Raw genomic sequence first — 17696 nt, 5'->3', positions numbered from 1 at the left:
TAACAGTGAAAAAATGGATACAACTCGGACATGTGAAGGAAGCCTTAAGGTGACATAGCTACGTCACAGTGCAGGGTTAGTTTCACTTTTGTTTTCATGGAAAGACAAATGAAATTTACTAACACATATGTAACCGAGCCCTTAGGGCCCAGACCCACGATCTGTGTTAACAGCGTTTTGGACGCAAATTGTTATCACTGTGTCCAAAATGCTGTGTTATACAGTACAAGCACAGTGGATGAATCTATAGAAATTTCCAGCCCCCTTAGCTTATTATTATTGTTATTATTATTTATTATTATAGCGCCATTAATTTCATGGCGCTTTACAAGTGAAAAAGGGTATACATAAAAACTTTTAGACGCTCCATAATCTGACCTGTGGCGGGAGTTTCCGATCTGCAGCTCTTGAATTTATTCTAACAAAGTTGATAGTGCTCTGAGTGGGAGACTACAGCGAAAATCCACTGTGTCAGTCACCCTAAAGTTGTGCACCGACAGCGCGATCTCCCACCCAGGAGACTAGCGTCTCCACCAGAGAAAGTGCGCTGTGTCCATACTGTGAGGACGCCTGATGGTGGGCACTCACTCTTAGGCTAGGGCCACACAGGGATTAGTGCGAGTGACTCACATAACACTCGACTCGCAGCACAGCTGGAGCCGAATGTCATGCAACTGTGGTCCGATCCTGCAATCAGACCACAGCCGCGGAGTAGAGGGAGGGATTTATCTCTTCCATTGCCGGCTGATGTGATAATCGCATAACACTCCGCTGTACCGCGCGTCCAATGCGATCTTTCTCTCGCACCCATAAACTTGAATGGGTGTGAGTAAAACAGCACTAATCGGACCGAGAAAACAACCACAGCATTCTGCAGGTGGAATGCGATCCTGAGAAAAAAAATCGCTCATGGAAGCGGCCTCATCAAGTAACATTGGGCCGAGTGGAATTCGATTTTTAATCTCAATTCCACTCGCTCTGTTTTACTCACTGTGTGTCCTAGGCCTTATAGATTTATAGTTGTACCCTAAAGATACAAATGTTTTGCACATACATCACAATACACTATAAGAGTTAGTGCCCACGGTCCGGACATGCTGCATCCTGGACACAGCATGTCCTCTCCTGCAGGGCCGTGAGTGCTATCCACAGGGACGCATCTGCTACATGTGCTATCTGCAGGGACCACAGCTGCCTGAGTACACAATCAGGGTTCGGGCTCTCTCTGTTTGCCCTGCCAAGAACACTCGTGGCTCCGCAGCAATAAAGTGACATGCTGCAGCTCGGAAAGCCGCACCGCTGGTCAGGTTATGCTGTGGGCAGTACATGCACAATGGGCATGGGATTTCTACAAATCCATCCAGTGTGCATCACAGCATTTAGGACACAGTAAAAACACGTTTTGTCCAAAACGCTGTAAACCCTGATCGTGAGCACACAGTCTTAGGCCTCTGCCACACTTACGTGACAAAACGTAACGTTTTTGTCATGTATGTGTTAAAGGGGTGGTTTGCTCCCCGTGTGCCGTTTTTGTGGCACGTACATGTTCTCCGTGTGTGTTATACATAATAACACAACGAGAACGGAAAGCCCCGCCTTACCTGCTTCTTCCGGTGCTGTCTGCGGTGCTGAATGTCAGTGTCCGCCCCAGGCCACGCCCCGCTGACGCTACTTCCGGCCCCCAGTGAAGGGTAAGCGCTGTTCAAATTCACTGGGGGACGGATGCAGGTGACAGCCGCGGCAGAGACTGCAGGACTCGTGGAGGTGAGTGTGCGTTTTTATTATTTTCAACCTGACACGTGTGTTTCTCCGGCGTGTGTCACACGGGCCCGGATCCACACTACATCCATGTGGTACGGGTGTGGGTCGTGTGACACCCGTGCTGCCGGAGCAACACGGACATGTCAGCGTTTTTAACACATGGAGACACGTAAGTACGGAATGTACACACGTTCCGTTCCAAAATACTTACGTGTCTCCTAACCATAGGGATTACCTAGGTCCCCGTGTGCACGTGTCTCCGGTCCGTGTAAAAAATGGCAAACACGGACCGGAGGCACGGATGTGTGATGGAGGCCTTACATAGACACATCTTACACACATACAACCCCAGAAACACGGACATAGAAACATACAGTACAGAGATGTATACACACATATACACAGACACTTGCACAGATATAGTCACATAGAAGCATATACACAGACACGTGCACAGATATAGTCACATAGAAGCATATACACAGACACGTGCACAGATATAGTCACATAGAAGCATGTACGCAGACACGTGCACAGATAGTCACACAGAAGTATACACATATACAGACACATGCACAGATATAGTCACGTAGAAGCATGTACGCAGACATGTGCACAGATAGTCACACAGAAGTATACACATATACAGACACATGCACAGATATAGTCACGTAGAAGCATGTACGCAGACATGTGCACAGATAGTCACACAGAAGTATACACATATACAGACACATGCACAGATATAGTCACATAGACGCATGTACATATACTGTATATGAAGACATTTACAAACATATAAACACACATAAATGGACACAGACATACTGGGGGGGCTTTTATTGTTGGTGACTGGGGACACTTCTCTTGTCTCCTGCAGCCAACAGACTTGTTTGATGGTAGAGTCTACAAACCATTGGGCTAGAGGACCTTACTGACATCACGCCCATGTGATCAGAAGGAGCGGGGCCTCAGCCGGCATAGCTGACACCAGGAACAAACTCCACGTAGTCCTGGAGTTGTTTATAATAGAAGCGGGGTCTGAAGGTAAATGGGAGAGCAATGCTCTCTTTTGCTTCGTACAGTTGAGCAGGTGGCTCGGCGTTTTGGTGTTCCCCTAGCACCAGAAAAGACGGAGGGATCGGTGACTGTTTTCAAGTTTTTGGGCATTGAGTTAGATACAGCCTTGATGGAGTGTTGGTTGCCAGAGGATTAGTTGTTGGATTTGAGATGTTGCGTTAAGGAGGCCTTGGCGGCTAGAAAGGTTCATCTACAGGATTTGCAGTCTCTACTCAGAAAGCTTAATTTTGTTTGCAGAATTTGGCCTATGGCTAGAGTTTTTTCCCCAACGGTTGGCGCGTGCCACAGCAGGTGTGTCTCACCCGCTACACTTTACACGTTTGACGGCTGAGCATAAAGCGGACTTGAGTGTGGTCTCTGTTCCTAGAATTGTATAATAGATGGTCGTTGTGGACTCGGGAGGTTGTATCTAATGAGGATTTGGTTCTTTATACAGATGCAGCAGGGGCCAGTGGCTTTGGGGCATACTTTGGAGGACGGTGGTGTGTGGACAGCTGGCCCGATTCGTGTAGGTCCGCGGGGCTCACCAGGAACCTGGCTTTATTAGAGCTATTTCCATTGTAGTGGCTCTGGAGGTCTGGGGGCAGGAGCAAAAGAATAGGAAGGTGCGCTTCATGTGTGACAACCTGGGGGTGGTTCAGTGTGTCAATGATTTAACGGCGGACTCTCCTCCGGTGGTGGACCTCCTTTGGCATCTGGTGCTGGGTTGTCTCAATCTTAATTTGTGGATTTGCGCCATGCATGTTCCTGGTGTTTTGAATTCTGTAGCTGACGCACTATCTTGCTTCCAGTGGGACCGTTTTCAAGTGCTGGTACCAGAGGCGGAGCAGCAGGAGACCATCTGGCCCATTTGGTTGTGGAATCTGGTTTGCGTCCAGCCTGGCAATTGATTCAAGAGTTGGTGGAACCGAACACGTGGCGAAGTTATACAGCAGAGTGTATAGATGCTCCTTCCCTTTTCTCCAAGTGTTGCCAGCCCCCCAGGTGGTTGTCTCAGTTACCGGGAAAATCCCATGCTTCGTGATGGCCACCCCCAGGCCATCCCCCCAGTGGGAAGGCACCTAACTGTTTATGGTGTGTGAGAAATGAGTACTACATCTTAAGGGAGATGCAATACCCTGTGGCAACTGAAGCCTCAGGGGCACCACATTCCCCCACAGCAAATGGCAGCACTCCCGGGCTGCAACTAAACAAAGTTAGTACCGCACAATTTTTTTTTAGTATAAAATAACAGGTTAACAAATTTTCCCTTTATGGAAGGCAGCATCAAACATTTCAAACTTATACCGGTTAGCAAGAAAATCAAGTGCAACAAGTAAAAGTAAAAAGTATTCAGGTTGCTGAATCCCTTGCTTGGATTGCACCGCTTTGGTCGGTAATGTGACGCCTCTGGACTAGTCAGGGCGTCACAGGGTACTGCACACTCTTTATCCTTAGTGCAGGACTCAACCCCTCTTGGTCCTGGGTTCCTAACTTACAGTACTGCCTCCATCAGCATCCAAAAATCCCAATCACACCTCACACCACACCCTGTCAGACACACCAGTGGGTTGCTGAGCTGGAATAGGGCCGCCCACCTAGGGGTCAGGCAGACTGGTGGGAGGGGTTAGAGAGTCGGCTCGAGGGGAGCAAAGGGAGAGGAAGTGAGGAGAAGCTCTTCAAGGGAGAGGAAACTGGGAGTTGGAGCTCCCAGGGTAGCTGAGCAAAAGGTTGGGTTTCAGACGGTGGTCTGGGCCGGGAGGAGTCGGAGTCCCGGTCGCGGGATATTGGGACTGGGTGCCTGGACTTAGTCTTGGAGGACGGTCAGCAGCTTGAGTACAATAGCCGGTCCGGGACTGAAACACGGCGGGGTACTGGACCCTAGGTCGGAGAGCAGCTTCAAGCAACCTGGCAATTAACCTGCGGAGGATAGTGACTTTATGGACTGTCCCCACGAAGCTCAGAGATCAGGGGCACTAGCGCAACGAGGGGGATAGGGCTTATCAACCCAAGCAGCCCACAGAAATTCCAAGCGTGAGCCCTTGAGAGCAAAGCTCCTCTACCAATTGTAGGGAGCGGGGCCCGAACAGCTTTAGACCTACGGGTCAACTGAACACTTCTAAATTTGTGCACAGAGGCAGGCTCCAGACCATCAGGCAGTACTGTAGAGGACAGATACCTGGACGGGCTCCCCTCAAGAGGGCAGCGGCACCCAGAGACTTGGTTTATTTTATTGTCAGAGTCTACTTTTCATCACCGACACTGTCTGAGTGAGTACTGGGTCATCCCCTGCTTCCAGCAAGCCTGCGCTCCCCTGCACCTCACCATCCAGAGTCCCGGGGCCTTCCCTACCCGTGGAGGGAAACGTCATCTGGCTGCCCCCCATTCCATCTCCCCGGGTACTCCCTTCGGCAGCAGCGGTAGTCCCTGTTACCGCACACCACGAGTGGCATCACGAACTATATCTATTCCCCTGTAAATAATCCCCCCTTTTCACATTTGAGAGTGGCCCCTAGCCCCCGGGTCCGGAGACCCTCGAGCCACGAGTAATCACTCCCAGATCCGAGCAGTTCGACCGCTGCTGGGGCGGCACATTAGTAGCAGCTAAGGAGTTTCTGCTCCACACAGGTGGAGCGGGCCCCGGGGAGGATGATGAGGGGAGTTGTAATGGCGAGCGCCGAAGCGCGGGGCGGTGGCGCCGGCAAGGAGAGGCAGACACAGTCTCTGCGGGTTCAAGGTCTCTTTACTTACAGTCCTGGTTTTACCCGGAAGAAGTCGGTCACCACTGTGATGGGCACCAGCCGATCCCTAGCAATTCAACGTCACCACCGGTGTTCCCTTTGTGAGTCTTTTCTGGTCGGGGTCCCTCCAATCACTGTGTATGTGGAATATGGAACAGGTCGCAGGTGTTTTCTGCACTCACCACAGTCCCTGGAATTCCGTGTAGCTGTAGAGAACCTGGGCTGAGCAGTATGCTCCAAGCCACGGGTCCTATGGCACTCTAAAGGGTGCTTTGCATGCTGCAACATCACTAACGATATATCGTCGGGGTCACGTCATTAGTGACGCACATCTGGCGCCGTTAGCGACATTGCAGCTTGTGACACCAAGGAGCGACGATCAACAAGCGCAAAAACGTGAAAAATCGTTGCTCGTTGACACGTCTCTCCTTTTCCAAATATCGTTGCTGTTTCAAGTACGATGTTGTTCGTCGTTCCTGCGGCAGCACACATCGCTATGTGTGACACCACAGGAATGACGAACATCTCCTTACCTGCGTCCACCGGCAATGAGGAAGGAAGGAGGTGGGCGGCATTTTCCGGCCACTCATCTCCGCCCCTCCTCTGCTATTGGACGGCTGCCGTGTGACGTCGCTGTGACGCCGCACGAACCGCTTCCTTAGAAAGGAGGCGGATCGCCGGCCACAGCGACATCGCAGGGAAGATAAGTCCGTGTGACGAGTGTAAGCGATGTTGTGCGCCACAGGCAGCGATTTGACCGTGACGCACAACCGACAGGGGCGGGTACTCTCGCTAGCGATATCGATACCATTATCACAGCGTGTAAAGAACCCTTAAAGAGTGTGAGATAAAAGAAGATTGGACCTAGGTCCCTGGTGTGTGTCTCACTCCAAGCTGTGCCTGGGGCTAACTGGCTATGTGTAGAGATGCTCCTTCCCTTTTCCCCAAGTGGCGCCCGCCCTCCAGGTGGTTGTCCCAGTGACTGGGATAGTCCCATGCTTCGTGATGGCCTCTCCCCTATCTACCCCAGGCCATCCCCCCATTAGAAAGGCACCTAACTGTTTGTGGGGTGTGAATGTGAGAATCACCAGCGATTAACCTCTCCTTACCTGGGATGAGTACTACATCTTAAGTGAGATGCAGTACCCTGTGGCGACTGAAGTCTCAGGGGCGCCACAAGAGGAGCGCACATTACACCCTGTACAGAGAGGAGCGCACATTACACATTGTACAGAGAGGAGAGTACATTGCACTCCATACAGAGCAGGGTGTCTCATGCTGTTTTTGTTTATGGAGCACAGAGGAAGGTTACTTGTGAGATGTGAACAATTTCAAATATAGGCCAAACAAGTCACATATTGCAATTAGTGATGGGTCAACTGGAAGATACCTGGGATCCGTGGGTCCAACTGAGTTTAAACAAATACCCGGTTCAGGCCCGGATTATCTGGCCAGACGCTATTCCCTATATAAATCTATGGGGACACGAATCAGGCTCTTAAAAATAGTAGTAGAACGGATAGGAGGATTGGAGCAAGTGCTTTATAATTACCAGTTTCCGCGCAGCTGTTATGCTACTTCCGGGGAGGCTTATTATCCTTCATGCATCTGCAGTGCTTCCCCCACCCACCAGCATCTCTGGTTCCAGTTAGATGCACCCCCACCATGTGTGACAGTGTGTCTGACTTCTTTCAATCAGAGATGTTATCTGTGTGTCTATATTGGTGTAAAAATAAAAAAAAAATAGGCGTAGGCAAATGCAGGGAAATAAGTGGTTAATGACAGCTCACAGCTGCCACTAGACCCTAGATTAGTAATGGCAGGCGTCTGAGACCCCCTGTTACTAATCTGTAAGTGAAAAGAAATGAACAAAAAATACTTTATTTGAAATAAAATACACCCTCTTTTACCCCTTTATTAACTCCCAAAACACTCAGGTCCGACGTAATCCACACGAGGTCCCACAACAATTCCAGCTCTTCTACATCTGAAGTGACTGCACGTGGACATAGAACATGACCTCCCGCTGTGAGCTTCAGGCAGAGAAAGACTGAGCCGCAACGATGAGTGGTGATGTCTCTCAGATTAATTATGGTCACAGCTAGAGGTTTCCACGGTCCTCCACCTATGATCGCAGGTAACCTGACCTCATTGAACTCACTCTCAAATGTGGTCACTGAGTTCACAAACCTGCATCTCCTAGCAGAAAGCCATGTATTTTTTGCCAAGAGATCCAGATTTGGTGCTGAAATTTCTACACCATATTCCTGCACCCAATCTACACCTTTAGCAAAAAAAAAGCATCAAAACACCATTTTGGTTTTAATGCGATAGTGATGCGATTTTTTTTTTTTCCATAGATTTGTAGATTGGGTGCAGGCAGGAATATAGTGTAAAAATTTCAGCTCCAAATCCGCATCTCTTGACCAAAAATACAAAAGAAGGTCTTGACGCATGTTCGGTGTGGTTTTCTGGCATGAGGTGAAAATCTGGTGCTGAAATCTGGTGCAGACATTTCACCACCAAATTTGCATCTACTAGCAGAAAACCGCACCAAAACGGCGTCAAAACCATTTTTGTGCCTTTTTTTGGCCAAAAGATGCAGATTTGGTGCTGAAATCTTTACACCATATTCCTCCACCAAATCTACACCTTCTGGCAAAAAAAAAAAAATCACATCACTATCGCTTTTTTTTTTTTAATGCATTTTTTTGGCAGGAGGCAGGAATATGGTGTAGAAATTACAGCACCAAATATGCATCTCTTGGCAAATAAACACGTTTTTTTGCCAGGACTTGCAGGTCTGTGAACTCAGTGACCTGCGGTGAGGTCACACAGTTGAATGAGGTTACCTGAGGTCAAGTTACCTACAATCACAGGTAATCACATGGGAAACTCCAACTGTGACCGCAAATAAACTGAGTGACATCATCGCTCCAGCTCAGTCATTCTCGGCCTGAAGGCCACCGGTCATGTTCTATGCCCGCGTGCTCTGCCTTCAGTAATGTAGCAGAGCTGGAATCGTTGTGGGGCCTCGTGTGGATTTCGTCGGACCTGGGTGTTTCGGGGGTTAATAAAGGGGTGAAAAAGGGTGGGTTATTTTGTATTTAATTTAAAATAAAGGGTTTTTTTGTGCTTTTTGTTTCTTTTCACTTACAGATTAATAATGGGAGGGTCTTATAGACACCTCCCCTTACTAATCTAGGGCATAGTGGCAGCTGTGAGCTGTCATTAACCCCTTATCACCCCAATTGCCACTGCACTAGGGCAATCAGGATGACCTGGTTAAAGTTCTGGGATTGTCACATCTAATCATTGCTGGGTGTCATAATTTGGATGACCCTACGCCAATTTTATTTATTTATATATTACACCAATATAGACACACAGACAGTGCCACTGATTGAAAACAGTTAGACACGCAGTAGGGGTGCGTCTGACTGCAACCAATCACACGTGGGGACTGTCGGTGGGGGTATAAGGTTAATGAGCAGCCCCGGAAGTATCGACATCCAAGCGGGAGACTTGGTAAGGCTCACCTGCTTTCCCCTTTATTTTCTATATTTTACTTTTTTCTATTATTACCTGAGTTGCTGGATACGGTTCGTTACCCGGAGTTCTCTGAGAACTCCGGGCATGAGGTCGGCACTCAGGTTCTTTTGAAACCACCGGACCTTAGATTGTGAGCCCCAATGGGGACAGTGTTGCTGATGTATGTAAAGCGCTGTGGAATTAATAGCACTATATAAATGAATAAATTATTATTATTATTATTACTTTTACAGTCTGGGTCCATCCATCACTAATTACAATCTGCTGCTCCTCACATACATGATGTGAGCTGTCACCTCTGCGCTGTACGTATCTGCGTCCCCTTCTCCTGTATGTGTGACATGTAACGCTCTGTATCTCTCTCAGACAGGCACTCTCTGCGATATTATCACACGGGGGTCTCTGCTCCGGGGTCCGGGCTGCCGCAGTTCTCCACGGTTGCATATGTGGATGATCGGGAGATTGTGAATTATAACTCAGACAGCGGCAGAACCGAACCCAAGGTCCAGTGGATGGAGAAAGTGGAGGATGAATACTGGGAGAGAAACACACAGATCAGTAAACAAGATGAATCAGCAATGATATATAATGTGAAGACAGCGATGATCCGCTTCAACCAGACTGGAGGTGAGAGACAAATATACTGTACACAATATACACTACACTGTATACACAATATATACACAATAAACACACTACACAATATACACTCTGTAGTGTCAACATATTATTCAGTCATTTTTAAATTAGAGTGACCATGTACAAATTCAGGGGCATACAAAGAAAACATGGCACCCCATAGGAGAAGTTCTAATTGAGCCCACTATAAAAAAAACAATATTTTGTTGGGGTCACAGAAGAACATATCTCAGAACTTTGCACTCCTTCCAAAACTTATTTGTGTCCTAATGAAGTTGCCAGATTCCCCTTTCATTGCCCCCATAAAGCAACATGCCAGCACAAGTGCCCCCCAAACAAAGAAAGTGCCCCACCGTGAATTCCTGCAAAGTAACTGCTACAAAACAGTATAATAACCCCAATTAGTATAGTAGGCCCCACAATGTATTTATTCATTAGAAAACAAAAATGAAATCCTCACCTTTCTCGGTTTCCCCCTTTGCTGTTGTCTTAAGGGGGCTTTACACGCTGCGACATCGCTAATCCGAACTCGTTGGGGTTACAGAATTGGTGACGCACATCCGGCCGCATTAGCGATGTTGCTGCGTGTGACACCTGTGAGCGATTTTGCATCGTCGCAAAAACGTGCAAAATCGCTAATCGGTGACATGGGGGTCCCTTCTCAAAAATCGTTACTGCAGCAGTAACGAAGTTGTTCCTCGTTCCTGCGGCAGCACACATCGCTCCGTGTGACACCGCAGGAACGAGGAAGCTCCCCTTACCTGCCTCCCGGCCGCTATGAGGAAGGAAGGAGGTAGGCGGGATGTTATGTCCCGCTCATCTCCGCCCCTCCGCTTCTATTGGGCGGCGGATCAGTGACGTCGCTGTGACGCTGAACGAACCGCCCCCTTAGAAAGGAGGCGGTTCGCTGGTCACAGCGACGTCGCCGGGTAGGTAAGTATGTGTGACGGGTCTGGGCGATGTTGTGCGGCACGGGCAGCGATTTGCCCGTGTCGCACAACAGATGGGGGCGGGTGCCCACACTAGCGATATCTGTACCGATATCGCAGCGTGTAAAGCGGCCTTTAGTGGTGAGCATTCTGAAGCTCTGCACAGTGGCAGCAATGTAGTGACATCATCGCACCCGCTGCGCTGAGACGTCAGCCCAGATACAGAGAAGGAATGCTAGGCCCCATCATAGCGCCTTAGCATGGGGGTCCTATGGTCGCACAGACCCCAATATGCATGTTATAAGTTAACCTAAGGGCTAGATGACACCAAGAGAAGGAAGAATGTAAGATAATTACTGCACTAGAATAGCACCAATATAAACAGAGATAAAAGTCCCTGAAATGCACATATAATGAATTATGGATGATTAACACTGTAGGCAAAATACAGCGTAGTAACGAATAAAGAGTAGAAGTCATAATGAGCAAAGTTCAGGGATCATATATTGTGGTCTGGTAGCCTCTGGCAATTCACAAGCCTGATATCAGCCATATCAAACAGCATTTTGATATAATGGGACTGCAGATCAATCATTTGCTGCTGAGCACCTTGCTGTAGGTAGAGGTCCTTAGTTAAGGACTAAAGGGTACTTTACACACTGCGACATCGCTAGCGATCTTGGTAGCGATGTGAAATTCTAGATCGCACGTGCGTAAAATGACCTATGTGCGATCTCAAAAGATCGCACTTGTGCTCTAGAATTTCACATCGCTAATGAGATCGCTAGCGATGTCGCAGTGTGTAAAGTACCCTTAAGGCTACTTTCACACATCCGGTTTGAGCCGTGCGGCTCAATCCGGCTGTGAAACCTATGCAACGGATGCGGCGAAAACACCGCATCCTTTGCATAAGTTTTTACATGCGGCCGGTCCGTTTTTTTCCGGTTGCGGCATGCTACTGAGCATGCGCAGTGGAAGAAACCGCATGCGGCGGCCGGATGCGGCTTTTTCCGCATCGCGCCGCATCCGGCGTCCATAGGCATGCATTGAAAAATGCGCCGCAGCGGCCGGATGCGGCGCGATGCGTTTTTTTTTGCCGGAGCAAAAAACGTTGCAGGCAACGTTCCATCCGGCCGCGGCATCGGCTAAATCTGCCGCATGCGGCAAAAACCGGACCGAACGAAAGCCCATGCGGCACAATACGGCACTAATGTAAGTCTATGCAAAAAAAAAAACGCAACCGGCGGCAAAAAAAAACGGTTGCGGTTTTTCTGCAGAGCGCCGTATTGTGCCGCAGAGCAAAAACCGGATGTGTGAAAGTAGCCTAAGGCTACTTTCACACATCAGTTTTTTTCCATCAGGTACAATCCGGAAAAAAACGGGTTAAACTGATCCGGTACCGCATCCGTTTTATCCCCATAGATTTGCATTGTTACCGGATTGTACCTGATGGCTTTGCGTTGCATCCGTTTTTTTCCGGATGCGGCAAAATTTATCAAAGCGGCGGCCGGAGGCAACGTGTCTTGCAACGTTTTTTTGTCCGGCAAAAAAAACGCATCGCGCCGGATCCGGCGCGATACGGCAGGTTTTACAATGAAAGCCTATGGACGCCGGATCCGGCGCAATGCGGTAAAAAATGGATGCGGCTACCGGATCCGTTTTTGTAAACTGCGCATGCACCAAATTAATTAAAAAAGCTGATCCTTCAAAAAAAAGGACAAACCAGATGCAAAAACGGATGCAAACCGTATCCACCGGATCCGGTTTTGTACGCATCCGGCATAACGGATCCATTAAAAACCGGATCCGGTGGATACGGTTTTACATTTTTTGGCCGGATCCTTTGGATCAGGAAAAAAAAGGATTGGGCTTGAATGCAGAAAACTGATGTGTGAAAGTAGCCTAAAGCGACTGTACGGTGTTATTTAATGAAGTAAGCTACACCAAACACGAAAAAGGGATGCACAGCTGCAATATGTATATCAGGATAATTTAATCACAGGGTGTGCTTAAGTGACAAACCAAGCCATATGGACAAGAAGAAAAAGCGTTTTGCACATAGAAAGCACTCCACCCACAATAAATATCTAATATATAACGTAGTAAAGTTTGTGAACCATTAAAAATCACTTAAAACTGTAAACAAACAACCATCACGCTAATCAATAAAAATAGTATGCGTGTGTATAATAGTATACAGAAAGGCTAGCTATACCAAAAGGATCTGAAATAGGGCAGACTCGCAGAAAACTGGAACCGACGGGTCCCCGTTATCATTTTTTTAAAATCCGGTTCCAATCCTGAATCCAGTCCCCATATAAGTCTGAGGATCATGTTGGTAGAAGGGATAAGGAGTTAGGAGCGCGTGTGATCTACTTACCGATGATCTGTCATGGCGGTACGCTGCTTTCAGGTCGCGCATTCACTTCCAGAGCAGCTAATTAACCTTCATTGAATATGCACTGCGTTCCCCGCCCACTGGTGCCTGTGATTGGTTGCAGTTAGCTGCGCCCCCACACTGAATGGCAGCGCGTCTGTGTGTCTGTGGCGCCCCTGACCTGGTCAGGCGTCACTGAGTACTGCACACATGCTGGGTCAGTACAATACAGGTAATCCCAGAGGCTGATTAGGGTGTGGACACACGGAACACTTAGTAACTAGAACACACACGCAGCTAGAGGGGACCCCTGAGCAGACTCAGGGAGGGGGCGTGGCCCTCGTCTCCCAGCTAGTGGTGGGTGGTGTCACTGAGAACGAGGGAGTTGTGCAGAGGCAGCCAAGAGAGAAGGAGTGGAGGAGTTACGTCTGGAGGGCAGAGCAATGAGCAGGGCCCTTCCAGACACTGCACCGTTCCTGGCTGCTGGCGGGGGAGAAAGGGCTACCCGAAAACCACCTAAGGACGGAGTGCAGAGAGGTGGCTGAGTACGGGGACTGCCAGGAGACCCTGCCCGTACGGGGTACAGGTACCCAGAGCAGGGGCCCATTCAGTTGGCCTGCTAAACCTGTTGGTGGGGGGTACTCATGCCCTCCACCAAACAATTCAGAGTCCGGAGTCACGCAGCAACGAGGGGGCCCATAAAAGCACAAGAAGGCAGTAGCTGGAAGCACTTGGTCCAGGCTGCAAACAGACGGACTAGAAAGGGGAGAACTGGCGGAAGAAAGGAGGCGGTTCGCTGGTCACAGCGACGTCGCTAGGCAGGTAAGTATGTGTGACGGGTCCGAGCGATTTTGTGCGCCACGGGCAGCGATTTGCCCGTGACGCACAAACGATGGGGGCGGATACGCACGCTAGCGATCTTGCTAGCGAGATCGCAGCGTGTAAAGCGGCCTTTAGACTTGTATGGGTGTGAGTGATAGGAGAATCAGACAATTGCAGCATGCTGCGATTTTAGCCTCAGTCCGATTAGGGCTGAGGAAAAACTCGCAGATGTGAGCTGGAGCATTGTATTACATGGGGAAAGTGCAATGCGAGATTTTCTTACTGCACTTGTGCGAGTCATACATCAGTGTGCTCTACCCGTACAGTAAGAATAAACAAATAAAAAAATTGGCGTAGGGTCCTTCCATATGATACCAGCACAGATAAAGCCCACAGCTACAAGCTGCAGCACCCTGCCCTGCACTAATCTTGGCTGTGTTTCAAAATAAGAAGAACTGCATGTGGTTTTTATTTTTTAAATTATTTAAATAAATAATTTGAAAAAAAACAGCGTGTGTTTCCCCCCAATTATGATACCCAGCCAAGATAAAGCCCGACAGCTGGGGGCTGGTACTGTCAGACTGGGGAGGGCCATGGTTACTGGCCACCCCCCAGCCTAAAAATAGCAGCCTGCAGCCGCCCAGGATTGTTGCATCCATTAGATGTGACAAGCCTGGCGCTTTACCCGACTCTACCCGTTGCCTTGGTGCATTGGCAATTGGGGTAATAAGGGGTTAATAACAGCTCACAGCTTCTACTAAGCCCTAGATTAGTAATGGCACAGGCGTCTGAGACCCCTCCCTTCAATAATCTGTAAGTGAAAGTAAATAAACACACACACCAAAAAAATCCTTTATTTGGAATAGAATACAAAAAACACCCCTTTTCACCACTTTATTAACCCCCTAAACACCCCTGCAGTTTTGACGTAATCCACACGAGATCCCATGACGATTCCAGCTCTGCTACATCTCTCATAGAGCATGACTGCTCGCTGTGAGCTCCAGAGACTGAAGGAGCCGCAGTGATTGGTTGCAGGCAGACTCTGTAACACAGGCTGGGGGCGCCCCTGACTGCAACCAATCACAGAGGCCAGGCCGGCCAGTGGGCAGGGAAAGCAGTGCATTTGTATGAGCAATGATGAGCGGCCCAGGGAGGCTGCAGGAGCAGTGAGACAGATGCGCGGGAGCAGCGTACAGCCGTGACAGAGCCATGATAAGTATGAAGCTCTCGCTTCATTCTTATTTTCTTTATTTTTCCTTTATGTTTTTTGTAAATTTCTGGAGTGCTGGATCCAGATCAAAACACCCAGAATCCCAGGCCCCAGCACCCAGGCAACTTTGAAACCGCGTGGATCCAGACTTTTACAGTCCGGGTCTGCCTATCACTAATCTTAAATAAACCTGTTGTAAGATGGTGACCGGCCTCATTGTAAATGGGCGGTATGTACCACGGAAGTGGTGTAAACTCGGAGGTAATTTCTGGTACGTGTAGTGCCACCTCTTTTCTAAAGTGTTTGATGGTCCAGGTTTACAGGTAACTAGAGAGATGGGTGGGTCTGGTTACCTACATACCCCCTCCCATGGGTCTGTCACATGACATGTAAAATGGAGGTTGTTTGACACGTATGGAGTCTGAGGAGGGTGGGTGTGAGAAGCCTCAAATAGAACTGCAGTACACTGACAGGAGTCAGTCTGTTGGTTGACTGCTAAATCTCCTGAGCATAACAGACTTGAAATCCGTGGATTACTCCTGACCGGGTTCAGTGTGATCACTGTGGGTGAGCCCACAGTTAAACGGACTGGAAAACCGTGTTTGTGTACTTTGCCTGTAAAGCCAAAAGAGGCTCATGCTATATTTGAGGAGCAGTTTATGCTGTGTTCTGAAAAAACCTGCTGAACTTTTAAATGGAAGTGAGTTCCTGTTCTACCTCGAAGACCAGCAAGCGAGTTAGTAACCCCATTGTGCAGATTGTGAACTGTGTGCAACGTGACATTTGGTGCTAGACCAGGAAGCACGTTTGGGAGGATCACAACGGCAGTTTGCTGTGAATCGGTGGGGCCACGAAGATCCAAGTGGTGTGTTATGGATCCGTGAGTCCACAAAGTTCTGAATGGATCAGCACAAGCTGTGGGAACTGAGCGGACATGAGGGAATAGCAGCACGGGACCGTCAACTGGAGGTGACGGGAGGTTCAGCGTCAGCAGTTGGAGCTGCAACAGCGGCAGCTGTCTGAACAGTTTGATGAGGCAGTATTGGGCCCAGTGCAGACATGGGGTTCCCAGGGAGACACTTGGTGCACTGTGGAACTAAGAAGATGGGTACTGGAACGTTTCCTAAGGAAGCTAGGGAATTTACCCGCTCTAGACTGGGTTACCCAAAAAAAAAGGCGGAGTCCTCAAAGGGATGCTTGCCCTAAATGGGTCAGAGTCCTCAAAAGGGGTGGTTGGCTTACAGCAGCGGAGTCCAAGAAAGGGGGGGTGGCCCACAATGGGGCTTTGGCAGTGGCACAGATGGACAGTAGCAGGGGACAATGGTGTTCATGTTATCCATGTCTGGTCTGCGGTATAGACAGCCCAGCAGATGTAGAGCCACGTATATGTTTCATGTAAGTTTATGGACAATGCATGACTGGACTTGTAGACTCGGAGATCTTGGTTTCCCTGGTGAGGGCCACACCTGATGTTTACCCGATTCCAGGAAGGAAGATTTGTGCTGGCAGCATCCACAGTGATGGTAAAGAGTACCAGAGTGGTCATTGAGATGACCAGGGACATTGGAACCCATGATCTTGGTGTAGTCCCAAATTTACTGCACACAATTATTATAGGTCGGGACTCAAAATTATATTTGAATTTGTGGGAGATAAAGGAAGTGTTCGGTTGCTTGTGTAAGAGTCAGGACAACCCAAAGGGAGCCCCACTACAGCGGGAGGCTGAAGGGGTTCCTTGTGGTGTAATGTTGTGTAATAAGGGGGAGTTAGTGCCTCCTAGAGGTAACAGTCCTAAGTTAGGAGTGACGAAAGAAAATGGTGGATGTGCCCAACTTAGCGACATGATGTTTAGGGAAATAAACAATAGTGTGACCATTAAAAACAGGGGAGTTCCATAAAGGGGGCAGACACTTGGTTTTATGGGGACATGTTGGTACAGGACACCAAGAGGAGTGATGATGACTCCAGTACAGACTGTAATTCTAGTAAAGTCACAAGACAATGTGTGCCGCCCCAACGCCTGTAGCAGCCAGGCTGCTCGGATCCGGACCCGCTGTGTGTGGCTCGAGGGATCCTCCGGACCCGGGGGTCATGCGGACACGCCAAATGACAAGGGGGACGTAGTTGTACGGGCTTGGCCGTATTCAGGTTGTGACGCCACCCACAGTGTGTGGTGAAAGGTGGCACCACCGCTGCTGTTGTGGGACACCCCGGGGGAGATGTAAAGGCAGCTGGGATGTTAACCCCTCCATGGGTAGGGATGGTTGCCCTGGGGCCCAGTGGCTCTGTGCAGAAGATGGCGATGGCAGGGACCTGCGCGCCCGGACGTACCAGGGGATGTTTGGTTACTCACAGTTGAATAAATCACACGAGTCTTTTGGTAAACCAAGGTGCTGGTGGCTGGCCGCCGCGGCCGGTTGTACTCTGGTCCCCCACCCGGGCTGGTGGTCGCCATCTTTTCCCTCTGCACTGTTTTTGCTTGTGTTGGACTTCCTGGTATGGAACACAGGAGTCCGCTCCCGGCTTGTTGTGTACCTGAGGAGCCGTGCCCGCTGACGCTGACCCGTGTGATCTACTGGACCCTGGCGGTTGCCCTATCCCTC

The 17696-nt window shown here is 49.2% G+C and overlaps 1 protein-coding gene across 2 annotated transcripts in view; it reads left to right on the top strand.

The window, feature by feature from the left end:
* Positions 1–17696, top strand: part of LOC142256625 (class I histocompatibility antigen, F10 alpha chain-like) — a 148980-nt gene that overhangs the window by 34817 nt on the left and 96467 nt on the right. For both annotated transcript variants that reach the window (XM_075328419.1, XM_075328410.1), the window contains exon 2: positions 9480–9740. In XM_075328419.1, the coding sequence (XP_075184534.1) occupies positions 9480–9740 (261 nt within the window). The remainder of the gene's footprint in view (positions 1–9479; positions 9741–17696) is intronic.

This window comes from Anomaloglossus baeobatrachus, chromosome 1 (assembly GCF_048569485.1).
Source record: "Anomaloglossus baeobatrachus isolate aAnoBae1 chromosome 1, aAnoBae1.hap1, whole genome shotgun sequence".
In the NCBI taxonomy this organism is placed as follows: domain Eukaryota; kingdom Metazoa; phylum Chordata; class Amphibia; order Anura; family Aromobatidae; genus Anomaloglossus; species Anomaloglossus baeobatrachus.
The sequence above is the reverse complement of the archived record's forward strand: the minus strand, read 5'-3'. Positions and strand labels throughout refer to the sequence as shown.